The 12715-nt window shown below is 35.9% G+C and overlaps 2 protein-coding genes and 1 non-coding gene across 4 annotated transcripts in view; 2 read left to right on the plus strand and 1 right to left on the minus strand.

The window, feature by feature from the left end:
- The first annotated feature begins 520 nt into the window (after positions 1-520).
- On the plus strand, positions 521-5360 carry LOC107916429 (probable potassium transporter 13). The gene is made up of 9 exons (XM_041102870.1): positions 521-848; positions 1470-1701; positions 1801-2049; positions 2306-2356; positions 2646-2906; positions 2995-3047; positions 3288-3402; positions 3761-4015; positions 4102-5360. Exons 1-9 carry the CDS (start codon positions 807-809, stop codon positions 5070-5072), a joined length of 2229 nt encoding a protein of 742 aa, XP_040958804.1. The 5' UTR covers positions 521-806; the 3' UTR covers positions 5073-5360.
- Positions 5361-6200: 840 nt separating this feature from the next.
- On the plus strand, positions 6201-6282 carry TRNAS-AGA (transfer RNA serine (anticodon AGA)). Its single transcript has one exon. It is a non-coding gene; the product is annotated as a tRNA-Ser (tRNA).
- Positions 6283-9070: 2788 nt separating this feature from the next.
- The window catches only part of LOC107916428 (probable LRR receptor-like serine/threonine-protein kinase At1g56140), a 35384-nt gene continuing 31739 nt past the window's right edge, over positions 9071-12715 (minus strand). For both annotated transcript variants that reach the window (XM_041102874.1, XM_041102873.1), the window contains exons 16-24: positions 12651-12712; positions 12146-12525; positions 11820-12015; positions 11572-11727; positions 10860-10978; positions 10545-10755; positions 10091-10322; positions 9813-9963; positions 9071-9700 (exon numbers count right to left, since the gene is read on the minus strand). In XM_041102874.1, the coding sequence (XP_040958808.1) occupies positions 9341-9700; positions 9813-9963; positions 10091-10322; positions 10545-10755; positions 10860-10978; positions 11572-11727; positions 11820-12015; positions 12146-12525; positions 12651-12712 (1867 nt within the window). In that variant the 3' untranslated portion in view covers positions 9071-9340. The remainder of the gene's footprint in view (positions 9701-9812; positions 9964-10090; positions 10323-10544; positions 10756-10859; positions 10979-11571; positions 11728-11819; positions 12016-12145; positions 12526-12650; positions 12713-12715) is intronic.

Raw genomic sequence — 12715 nt, forward strand, 5'->3', positions numbered from 1 at the left:
TTTTTAAATTCTAGTTCATTTATCTTTTTCAAATTTATTGTGTTATTATGCACCCTTAAATATTAGACACATACAATCATCGATTATTATTAAGTTTATATAAGATATAATTATTATAAAATATTATCTTATTATAATTAAAGTTTAATTGTCAAAAATTTATTTTACACTATCCCGTGTCAAATATAATTTATATTATGTTTGTTTTGAAAATAATTTTTAATAAAATAATTATATATTTTAGGAGTGAAAAAATATAAATCTATAAATTAATAAATTGTAAAATTATAGTTTGATTCTCTTAAAATAATAAAAAATTAATTTTTTTAATAATTATAAAATAATAAATTAATGCAATGATAAATTATATTTTAACTCATATAATTTCAACATTCTGAAAATATTTTCTAGGGAAACAAACAGATAGTAAGTATGTTTTTTAATTGGCGCCCTTAAAAAATTATAAAAAAAGTAGATAAACAAATAAATAATGGAAAAGGTGACTGTTCCTTACTTGACACCTTTTCTTTTATTATATTTTTATCTGCTGCCTCTTTCCAAATCCAACTCATTCTTTCTCCCCTCTCTAGAACAAAAATTTTTAAAACAAAAAAAAAAAAACACTCCATTTTACAACTCCCTTTGCCTTCTCTTCTCATTGACACCTTCTTTCTTCCATATCTTTATGCCCTTTTTTTCGATTTTTTTGGAGTTAAGGGTTCCCATTTATTTTCCCTTTGAATACCCATTTTGGAACCGATCTTTCTTAGGAAAGATAAAAAAAATAAAAAAGGACACACTGCTTTATGGATCCGGAAGCCGGGTCTGTGACCCGGGAGTCTCGGCTGGTACTTTTTTTTTTTTTTACCTTTCAAGTTTTCCATTTTTTGGGATTTTGATGTTTGTATTTTTAATTTTCCGTTTTTTTTAAAAAATCTGGGTGCTCGTCTTTAATTGGGGTTTTTTGGTTGTTGTAGTTTTTTAAATTTTCGTTTGTTTGCTGAGAAAATATGAAAGAAAAGATGGGAGTTCTGATTTTGTTAATGTTGATATTTTTTTTGTATAGGTTATCAAAAGTGAACTACATGTTATTAGTAGGCTGAGTTTACGTTCAGTTTTGAATTTTTTAAATTTCATTTACATTTCACTATAGTTTTTTTTTTTTTGCTTTGTTGTTCAAATATTATTGAATTTGTTTTTTCTTGTCAATTTGTTCTCTTTTCCTGCTAGTTTGTCGTTGTGTTTTGAATAAATATTACATTTCTTTGAAAATTTGGAGTTTTTGTAGCAGTAAAATTGTATTTTGCTTCCTGCACTTAACTTGTTGACATGCTTTTTTTTCCCCCTGATGTTCCATTTTCTGGGGATTTTTAGAATCATAATATAGCATGAAGGCGTATTTTATTATGTTCAAGAAATGATAATGAATGAGGAAACGCTAACACGTTTGATGCTTGCTTTACATGCAGAAATTTTACAAGGCTACTTTATGTCTTGCTTATCAGAGTTTTGGAGTTGTATATGGTGATCTGAGCTCTTCACCACTCTATGTTTACAAAAGCACGTTTTCGGGGAGGTTAAGACTTCATGAGGAAGATGATGAAATTCTTGGGGTACTGTCTTTGGTTTTCTGGACTTTGACTCTAATCCCTCTATGCAAGTACATTATATTTGTGTTAGGGGCAGATGATAATGGTGAAGGTGCTTCCAAAGACCTGCATATTTTATTACCTTGTTTATTGAGAAAAGTTTATCTGCACTTTTTTTAAGGATTTCCTGAAGGAGGCCGCATTCCTGCAGGTGGAACCTTTGCTTTATATTCATTGCTTTGCCGGCGTGCAAAGTTGGGTCTTTTGAGTGCTTCTGATGCATCTGACGATGACATATCTGCTTATAACTCTGGACTACCCAGGAAGGAGACTGGAGCTAGTTCTATTTTAAAGGAGTTCTTTGATAAGTATCATAGTTCTCGGATTGTGTTGCTTCTACTTGTGCTGCTGGGGACTAGCATGGTTATTGGTGATGGCATCCTAACCCCATCAATGTCTGGTATTGTCTCTATTTGGATGACTTGAACTAAATTTCCTTTATTTTTTTACAGGAGGATGAATCTGGGAGTTAGATATATTTTACAGAGCATTTGATGTTGTTTTGCAAATAAATTGTGTGAAATTTTATATGAATGTTAAATGCTGATCAATGCACTTTTAATAAAAAGTTGCATTTGTTGCTTTATCTGCTAACTACAGTCTACTCCTTTTTGATCTACTCTTGCATTTACTAATGACATGCATTTCTTATACAGTTCTTTCTGCAGTTAATGGCATCAGAATTAAAGTTCCTTCTCTTCATGAGAGTAAGTCAAATTATTGTTTTCCATCTCCTTATATTGTACAATTCCTTTACTTTTGATTCAGAGTCACTCAAGTTGTTCCTAATTGCACATCCACACACACTCATATCTACAAGCTAAGCCTGCCAGCCTTTTTGCAGTTACTAGTTGGAAATTTGCAAGAAAGCTTATTTACAAATTACATTCGAACAAGGGTTTCTATAACTCCCTTTTAAATGGAGATAATTTAGTTAATTTAATTTTTGATAAAATGTTGTTTATGCATATCCTTAATTTAGCTTCTCTCATGTAGACTATACTGTGTTTATTGCTGGTGTGATTTTGGTGGGGCTGTTCGCACTTCAGCATTTTGGGACTCGTAATGTTGGATATCTTTTTGCTCCGATTTTGTTAGCATGGCTCTTTTGCATTAGTGTTATTGGAGTTTACAACACAATATACTGGAACCCACATGTAGTAAGTGCTCTGTCACCATATTATGTATATAATTTTTTCAAAAAGGCGGGAAAAGATGGATGGAGTTCTCTTGGAGGCATAGTTCTTTGCATCACAGGTTTGTCAGTTACCCCTCTTGCTAAACATGTTTCTTTAAGTTAAATATTGGTTATAATAATGAATTTCCTTGTTTCAATTTATATCAGGTGCTGAGGCCATGTTTGCCGATCTTGGTCATTTTTCCCAACTTTCAATCCGGGTAAGTTCTTACCTGTGCTTGTATTTGAATAAATTGGAAAAGAATGAGAAACATCAATCCTATCTACTTTGCTTGTCTCAATATTGTAAAAGTTTTTGTGAATATTCTTTTATCTCTCTGTTTCCTATCTTTGTTTGTTGGGTGGTTTGTATAGACTGTTTTGCCTGTTTCTTACTTCAAAGCATGACCATTAATTATATACCTTTTTTTTTTGTATTAACATATGTTTCTAATGAACAGATTGCATTTACTGTTATTGTATACCCTTGCTTGGTTTTGGCATACATGGGTGAGGCTGCCTATCTCTCCAAGCACAAAGAGGACCTTCAGAAAAGCTTCTATAAAGCAATCCCTGGTAAATCCAATTAACAAGTCTTGTAATATTTCATTCGAGAGTGCTTCATGCTATTTCTCTGCTTTGTTTGGTCGCAAGTCACATGTAAACCTTATAGATTAATGATACCTGTTCCAGGCTGGCCTACTTCCGAGCGGAAAAAAAAAGTTGGGACTACTTAAAATTTTAAATATGTGCTTCAATCAAATTACACAATTTTCTTAATGATGCTATTGCTTGTTATTTATTTTGCTGGAATAGATGAATGTTAATGCTGCCCATAAGGCTGAAAATAAGAGGTACTTTTTCTATTATTATCACATAGTACATGGGGTTTGGAGCATAATCTCATATCAAATTTCCTCCCTTCACTTTGCAGAGGTTGTATTCTGGCCAGTTTTTATCATTGCAACACTTGCAACGATGGTTGGGAGTCAAGCAATTATTTCCGGTACTTTCTCAGTAATCAGCCAGTGTAGGGCTTTGAAGTGCTTCCCACGGGTCAAGGTGGTACACACATCAAACCACATACACGGGCAGATCTACATACCAGAGGTGAACTGGATCTTGATGGTTCTATGCCTTGCTGTTCTGGTTGGGTATAGGGATACGGACACGATAGGCAATGCATATGGTACAATCTTGGGTGCTCTATCTCTTATACCTCTCTTCTCCCTGCAGCTTACTCACATTCAATTTTGACTTGTTATTCTTGTTTAGGTCTTGCTGTTATCACTGTAATGTTGGTTACCACCTGCTTGATGTTTCTGGTTATTGTTATGGTGTGGAAGAGGAATATTTTAGGAGCTCTAGCATTTGTCATAGTTTTCGGATCTGTGGAGTTGCTTTACTTCTCTGCATGCCTTGCTAAAGTTCATAAAGGGGGTTGGTTCCCTCTGGTTTTGTCGCTAATATTACTGTCTACGATGTGCATATGGCACTACGGTACTTTAAAGAAACAAGCTTATGAGTTGAACAACAGGGTCTGCTTGGACATGCTTCTAAGCATGGGCACAAACCTGGGAATAAATCGAGTTCCTGGAATAGGGTTAATATACTCAAATGTGGCCACAGGAGTCCCCCCAATGTTTGCCCATTTTGTCACCAACTTTCCTGCCTTTCATCGTATCCTTGTATTTGTTACGGTGCAATCTCTCACAGTTCCAAAAGTTCCTGCCAACCAGCGGTTTGTTATCAGTCGCATTGGCCCACCAGAGTTCTGTCTCTTTCAATGTGTAGTTAGATACGGCTACAAGGATCAAAGGAATGATACTCACGATTTTGAGAATCATCTGATTGAAACTGTATCAGAGTTTTTACGGAATGGCAACAATGATGGTGAAGCCTTCAGATGGGAAACCATAAATCAGCAGCAATCAAGTCCGTCAGATGATGTTACTGCTTCAAGTTTTGAGAATGTAGTTAGTAGTGAATCAAGTAAGAAAACAGTGAGATTTCGTGGTGTGGGATGTAGCAAGGAATTGGAAGATCTGAGAGAGGCCAGGGAATCCGGTCTGGCATATATGATGGGTAGCACTTGTGTTTTGGCATGCGATACATCTTCATATTTGAAGAAGTTTGCCATAAACATCGTTTACGGGTTCTTGAGACAGAACTGTAGGCACCCTGCAATAGCCCTTGGGGTTCCACACACCTCTCTGATCGAAGTTGGAATGGTTTATCGAGTGTAAATTGCAACGCGATTTTAAAGAAGGCTATATGGTTTCAACAGAGGTTGATAATTCATTGAGAAAGGATCTGCTGGGCACAAATGCAAGCTGCAAATAACTCATTCAAGCTAACTTCCTGAGATTTTTAACACTGTTTGTAATTAAGGCATGTAATTCTAGAATTTCTTAACAGTTTTTAAAAAAAATAGATTTAGCCTCTTAGGAATGAATACACAAACATGTAATTCTATCTAACTGTGATTGTACTTGGTTAATGAGTTAGAAAAAGGAAAGCGATCTTGCTCGGCCCATCTTTAATGTAACATCTTTTCATTTGTTTAATCGAAGTTTTTGCAGTTTAAAGAATTTGTAACATAAGCAACTTGAACTAGTATAGATTTATAGCTTCTATAAATCTTATTGATTTTACATATCAACCAATTTACACCAACCAACACGACATGTCTTAAAAAAAGTCACACAGGTACACCAACAAAGAAAACAAAAAGAATCAATTTTTTAAAAAGAACCCAGATATAAAATCCAATCTTGGAACTCGGGTGTGTGAAAACTTCAATTCTGAAATGACTTGATTAAACATTGGCTAAGTTGTCGGGCTTGGTGTGTGGAGGAGATGGGAAAGAGGTGGTTGCTGCCACGGGCGGCGGGGGCTTGGTATGTGGAGGAGATGGGAAAGAGGTGGTTGGTACACCGGGCGGCGGAGCTGGGACACCATAAACCTGAGGGTTGGTGCGGAAATCTTGTCTACCTTTGGCTCTTCCAAAGAAGAAACATCCGGTACCAAGTAATATGCAGAAGATGATTAGAGGCAGAGAGATGACTACAACCATACCCATCTTCACTTCAAAACTCTTCCCAAATTTCTGTCTGCTTGTTTGTTGTCTTTGTCTGAAAGAGGATTTTGGGAGACAATATTTATAGAGGTTTTTGGCTTCTTAAATAAAAGGAGGGCCAAAGGAAGAGTGGCTAGGGACTTAATAATGTTCTTTTGCCAACGGTCGTCTGCACAGCTAAACGTTCAACCCTGCAACGGCTAATTTTTTGTGGCGTGGCTGGCGGTGTTTCCAGCAGAAAAGTGAATTAATAATTAAAGTATTAAAGGTGTAAAAGGAAAAACAGCAGCCAGTGGTGGACGTGCCGGAGTGGTTATCGGGCATGACTAGAAATCATGTGGGCTCTGCCCGCGCAGGTTCGAATCCTGCCGTTCACGAATGATAATTCTTTTTATTGCTTTGCTGTTGCCTGTGGCTGCAACTGTAACCATTATCTTTGTGACTATGAGGATAATGGCCTAGTGCTTGAGCAGCCATTGTTTTTGTTTCTCTTTGTTCCTTCTCATCAAATATCATATGGGATAATGATAAATTCCCTTTGAGCTGCCTTAGCTTTCGTTTTGGAGCAAAGGGTATTTTTCTAACAATGGTGTCTTCGTAGCATATTTTGACCTAATTTTCTCATCCGTCCAAATAACTCGTAGCATATTTTGACCTAATTTTCTCATCCGTCCAAATAACTTACTTAAAAATATTTAAATATTAATTAATTCATGTTGTACACCAAAATAAATAAATAAAAGAAATTAGGGTTCAGATTTGTTTATTCTTGATCACAATCCATATACTAGTGTAGCTAAGTATTGTGATAGGCGATCATCATGTACACAATAAGGTGGGTTGAGAAGTATCAGAGTTACGGTAGTTGTTTTGATTATGGAAAACAAGTTGCAAAGTTAATTTTAGAGTGTTAAGTTTGAAAAACAATTTAAAAAGTTCCCAAATGAGATATCCAAACCTCTATTTATAAGTCTTATAAAGGAAATTATCTTAAAGAACGATTATGAAACAAGTGATATATTTTATGAAACGTAAGAGTGATGTGGATTAATTCACAAGAACGTGTTGATGTATTATTGGGTAATGAAATCACGAAGTTACTTGTAGTGAGTAATGAGAGAGAAATTATGAAAATTGTGGATATAATAGTAGCTTAGTGAAAGTAATTCATTTCCTGATAGACCTGTCCATGGGCTGGGCCGGGCCAAAAAAAAATTTCGGCCTGACTCTTAGGCTCAGGCCCGGCCTGAAATATGGGCCTAAAATTTTGCCTAGGCCCGGCCCGAGAAAAAATAATAAGCCCGAGTCCGGCCCGGCCCGGCCCGATTTTTAATAAACGCAAAAAAATATTTTAAAAATAAAAAAATAAAAAAATATTTTTAAAGTATTTTAAAATTAAAAATTAAAAATTAAAAATAAAATATATATTTATTATATTCGGGCCGGGTCGGGCCGGGCTCGAGTCAAAAAAGTTGAGCCCGAGCTCGGCCCATTTTTAAACGGGCCTCATTTTTTTATCTAAGCCTATATTTTAGGCCTATATTTTTACCCGAACTCTCTCATATTTCGGGCGGGCCGTCAGGCCGGGCCGGGCCGCCCGGCCCATGGACAGGTCTATTTCCTGATACTACTATTGAAAGAAACATTAATAACAAAAAAACAAGTATCTACAGTTATTTTCACTTTTAACATCCTAGAAAACTAACTCAAAAACTATTTTATTCAAGCTAAACTACAATGGTTTCTTCTTCCTCGAATGCTGCTACTAATGTAGCACATAATAGGGGCATGCACAAACTTCATTTATACAAAGAAATGAATCCAAAACAAATTTTCTTACATATACATGTAGGTGATTTTCTTTCAACTACAAAAGATAGCAAAGTTATGTCTTAACGAGACAACATAAACTTCTCACCTTCCTTCAGTAATTTCACTGAAATCACTAACATTTACTGGAGATAGAATTGGAGCTGCCCCTGGGCTTGAGCTAATCCTGTTCCGATTATGGTTGTCGTTATTCTCAGATGCAGGGAATCTACCTGTTAAATCCTTAAAATCCCAGTCAGTAAGATAACTTGGCCTTGATTTTCTTTTTCGTTTCTAATACTCATTATTACATAATCGGAAGTTGTTCAGTAAAAGTAAACAACAATGGAGTAAATTGAAATGCTTATCATCAGATTTTCCTGTAAAGTACTTGTTAGTCATATGATTCAAATCCATTCTTCCTAAGTATGGTTCCAAATCCCAAACAGTTAAAGCAAGAAAGCATAGTAGAGTGTGATCATACCAAAGAGTGCCTGATCAAGACTGTTGTTTTCAAGATACTCGTGAACAAGAAGATGCCTTTTCCCTACGATGCAGTATCCTTGTAGTTTGACAAGATTGCGATGTTGCACTGCTGATATGGTGGTTACCTCAGCAATAAATTTACTCTTTCCCCAGTTAGATGCTATTGAAAGCTGCTTCACAGCTACCACCTTCCACCCTATAAGGTAATCTAACCTAGTAATGTTGATATACATACATCTATCATCTTCTTTTTTTTTTTTGTTAATATTATTAATTTTTATTTTCCAGAATTTAGTTTATTTACTTTATGAATATTATAAAATTCAGATTCAATTGAATATTATTAAATTTTTTATTAAATTTGTTGGTGAGACATTTAAAAAAAAATTATTTGATAGTCACGTAACAAAAAAAATTGACCTAATAAACCTGAATTTAACAAAATAAATTCGACAGTGATAATAGTTAGACTTAAATTTTAAAATTTGATAAATAGAAAAATTAAAATTAAAATTTACAAAAAATAAATAGACTTACGACATATTTTAACCTTAATGATCGCTTTATTTCAATTGAACAACTTCTCTCTTTATTTTGATTTTCTAGGCCAAAGGGTGGAATAATCAAACAATCAGGGCTAGGTTTTCTTCATTCTTGACTTAGGGTGGGTTTGGATGGGCGATTGGGTGCGGTGTGGTGCGTTTAGCTTACTTTTTGTCTCACGCTACATTATCTAATCTCACTGCCATCGCTATTTTTACGCTAACCGCAGGTAAACGCACCGCCCATCTAAACTCACCCATAATTTCTTTTGATCTCATTCTATTTGCTTTTGCAGCCAAGTGTACCAGGAAGAAATAATCGTGATGATTTTTCACTGAACCTCATAGCAAATGCCAATTCAGAAACAATATTATTCAAATAATTCACTACAATGGTTTCTTCTTCCAGTAATGTTAACAAGGTCAAAGCCATTGTCAAAGCTGTTTCTTGATTCGCCAGTAATGTAGTACTAGCAGTGCCATGCACCATTCACAAATTCCATTTATACAGAGAAATGCATCCAAAACAAATTTCTGTCTTGATAAGACATATGCAAGGACGTAAGCCTCTCACCTTCTTTCAATAATTTCACTGAATTCACTGACATTTACAGGACAGACTTGGTGCTACCCCTGGGCCTGAGCTAATCCTGTTCTGGTTATGGTTGTCTTTATTCTCAGATGAAGTTGATGTTTGTGCATCTTTGGTCACTAAGCTTCTAGTTAAATCCCTAAAATCCCAGTCAGTAAGATAGCTTGGTTTTGTTATAACACCGCTCGCTTCAATATCTCCGGCAAGCATAGCAACTACACGGGACATAGGTGGCCGCATTGATGGTGATCCCTGAGTGCACAAAAGGGCAATCCTGACCACTCGAAGCGCTTCATTTTCGTCAAACTCAACTAAATTTGGATCAACCAGATCCAGGATTTGGTTATTTTCGTGCAGAGCCCATGACTAGAAACATTGTAGAAAATGTATTTCATTCATCATGAATTCACATGTCCTTTTTGAAGGCAATGAAAAACAATTGAGTACGAGAAATGAATAAGGACTGCCTAATACTTACCCATTCGAGAAGATAGATTTTATCATCTTCCAAGCTATTATCTGAGTTTGGTCTACCACTGAGAATCTCCAAAGCAACAATACCAAAGGCAAAAATATCAGCCTTTTCAGTGAGATGCCCACGCATTGCATACTCCGGTGCTAGGTAGCCTCTTCAACGTAAAATAAATCTCATTTTGTGAGTGTTTATCCATACAATAACTTTATCTAGTTACTTGGTTTACATGGAAAGAAAGAAAGGCATTAAGAACTCTTGAAAAGAAGTCTAAAGAGATTTACATGGTTCCGGCAACCCGAGTGCTGATGTGCGTTTTTTCGTCATCATATAGCTTTGCCAATCCAAAATCAGATATTTTGGGGCACAGTTCTGCATCAAGGAGAATATTACTTGCCTTAACATCTCTATGTACAATCCTTGGCCTAGACTCCTCATGAAGATAAGCTAACCCTCTTGCAGTTGCTAAACAGATATTGTAGCGGGTAGGCCAATCAAGACGCAAGTCACTACGTCCTGCATATATAGTGTCAAAAAACTTATCAAGTTGTTCAGAAATGAGTAATCAACAATGGAGTAAATTCATATGCTCATCATCATATATTTTCTGCAAAAGGACAGAAAATGGAAAGCATTCTGCACTAGTTAATCATATGCTTCAAATCCATTCTTCCGCTGTTAATGGTTCCAGAGCCTGAATAGCTAAAGCATTAAAGAATTATTACAGTGTGATCATACCAAAGAGTGCCTGATCAAGGCTTTTGTTTTCCAGATACTCGTAAACAAGAAGATGCCTTTTCCCTTCGATGCAGCAACCACGTAGTTTGACAAGATTGCGATGTTGCACTGCTGATATGGTGGCTACTTCAGCAATAAATTGGCTCTTTCCTTGCTGAGATGCTACTGAAAGTTGCTTCACAGCTACCACAGTCTCATCTGATAATGTACCCTACAAGGTAATCTAACTTAGCGATGTTGAAATATATGCCATCCTCTCAAAAGTGTTTCAATCATTAAGATTATTGCATCCTAAAAATGTAAAACAGAGCAGACCTTGTAGACAGCTCCATAACCCCCTTCTCCTAACTTGTTTGAAGGACTGAAGTCGTCTGTGGCAGCTCTCAACTCAGCATAGCTAAATGTGTTTGGTCTAGGACCAATTGCAAGAAGCACTGCAGAGTCAAGGCAAGTAGTGGGCTGTAAGTTCTAGTGATGAAATGAGAAAAAAAAACCTTTATGTAATATTTCCATATTAATTATAATGCTGACTTTGTTAATGGTACTAGAGTTGAAGCTGCTCGGTATTAGATATGCAATGTTTGTGAAGGAACAAAATCATGTTGAAATATCCATATTCAACAACCATGTTTGACACATATGATCCTCCAAATATATGAAAAAAATATTGAAATATTATTTATACATGCAGAGATACAAATCCTTACAAACACTTAAGGTAATCTAGTTTAAGACTAGATATGCTTTAGGTTTGCTCATTCAATTTTGGGTCCTCTCTCTCTCTATATATATATATGCAAAGGGAATTACTATCGACAAATTATGTCATTCACTACCACTATCAAGGGCATTGAGAATTACCATCTATAAATCATTATCCACGACCTACTTCCTAGCTGTACTATTGACATACAAAACTGAACTAGCAACATGTCTCATTGTTCTTGACCAACAAACATCTTTTGTAGATATATAACCACCATGATGATGAAGTACTTTGTATGTAAAGTACTGATCATGCTCTTACCTTCCTCATCATTATATTCTTTTCTTCTCATAAAGTGAATAGTTAAATATATTAGCACCAAAGCAACAGCTCCAACAGCAACTACAATACCAACAAGCAGTGCTGTTTTCTTCTTAGAAGTGCCTGGTGGTAACCCACTAACAGTTGGTTTAAAATCTAAGCCAACAAAGTAGAGGCATCAGAAGCAGAAAATAGAAGCACATTTTAAGGATCTTGTCAGAAAGACTGATATGTGTTAATATTCTTACCTGGGACCACACTAATAGCTGAAATAGATGGACCATAATAACCTAATTCTGGTACACAGCAGGTCCCCTTACCAGCCCAAAGCAAGTGAATTTCAAGATGGTTATCTGTCACATTAGTAACGAATCTCCTAGTAATTGCTCTTTCAGCCCCGCCTGCCTCCTTTGATATATCGAAATCCTTAACTTGAAGACCCCCCTGTGAAAGTCGTGATGAGATATAAACATAACTGTATTCATAGAAACACTGGAAATAGAACTATGGAAGTAACAAAATTTATGATCTACACTTGAGAATGATTTCATTTTTATGTTAAAGTAAGCATTACCTGAATATAAATATCGAAAACACGTCTTCCTAAACTTTTCCAAGACCGAGTGATTCTATCTGGATAAGCTGTTTCCGCAAAGAACAAGTTTACAGTGTAAAGCCCATTCTCAAGCCCCAGGCCATAGTATCTGAGTGATACAGGGGATGTCCTTGAAGTAAGAAAAAGCCCAGGAGTGTTGGTGCTTTTCACTTGTGCAAATGTGTTTTGCACATACATTGGATTCTCCCTGTCTTCGTACAATCCTACACTGCTAACTGCCCATTTTTGCGTACTTGTTACATTAAATGTTGCTGTGCCCAGAGAATTGTTCTCTGCCTCAAACACTATGCCATCAGCAGTCATCTGCAGACCACCACACTTGATCGCAAAGTTTGCATCTGCCATGCAGCCATTGAAAGATGTTTAACAAATAACTAAGAAATGGTCATTATCCCCTTAGGAATTTATACATAATTCAAACCTCAACAACATAGACTGATGCCAAAATTTTAGCTAAGCTTACATCGTGGAGCATTTCTATTGCATGGGAAGCCTCTTTGAAGGCACTGCAATCCTGGTAAAAGTCTG

This window comes from Gossypium hirsutum, chromosome D10, assembly GCF_007990345.1.
Source record: "Gossypium hirsutum isolate 1008001.06 chromosome D10, Gossypium_hirsutum_v2.1, whole genome shotgun sequence".
Taxonomy (NCBI): Eukaryota; Viridiplantae; Streptophyta; class Magnoliopsida; order Malvales; family Malvaceae; genus Gossypium; species Gossypium hirsutum.

Bases quoted from the DNA above. Each gene is read 5' to 3' on its own strand.
- LOC107916429 (XM_041102870.1), top strand. From the start codon at position 807: ATGGATCCGGAAGCCGGGTCTGTGACCCGGGAGTCTCGGCTG. The intron at 2,357-2,645 runs GTAAGTCAAATT...TCTCTCATGTAG, and splicing joins AGTTCCTTCTCTTCATGAGA to ACTATACTGTGTTTATTGCT. The intron at 3,403-3,760 runs GTAAATCCAATT...TTCACTTTGCAG, and splicing joins CTTCTATAAAGCAATCCCTG to AGGTTGTATTCTGGCCAGTT.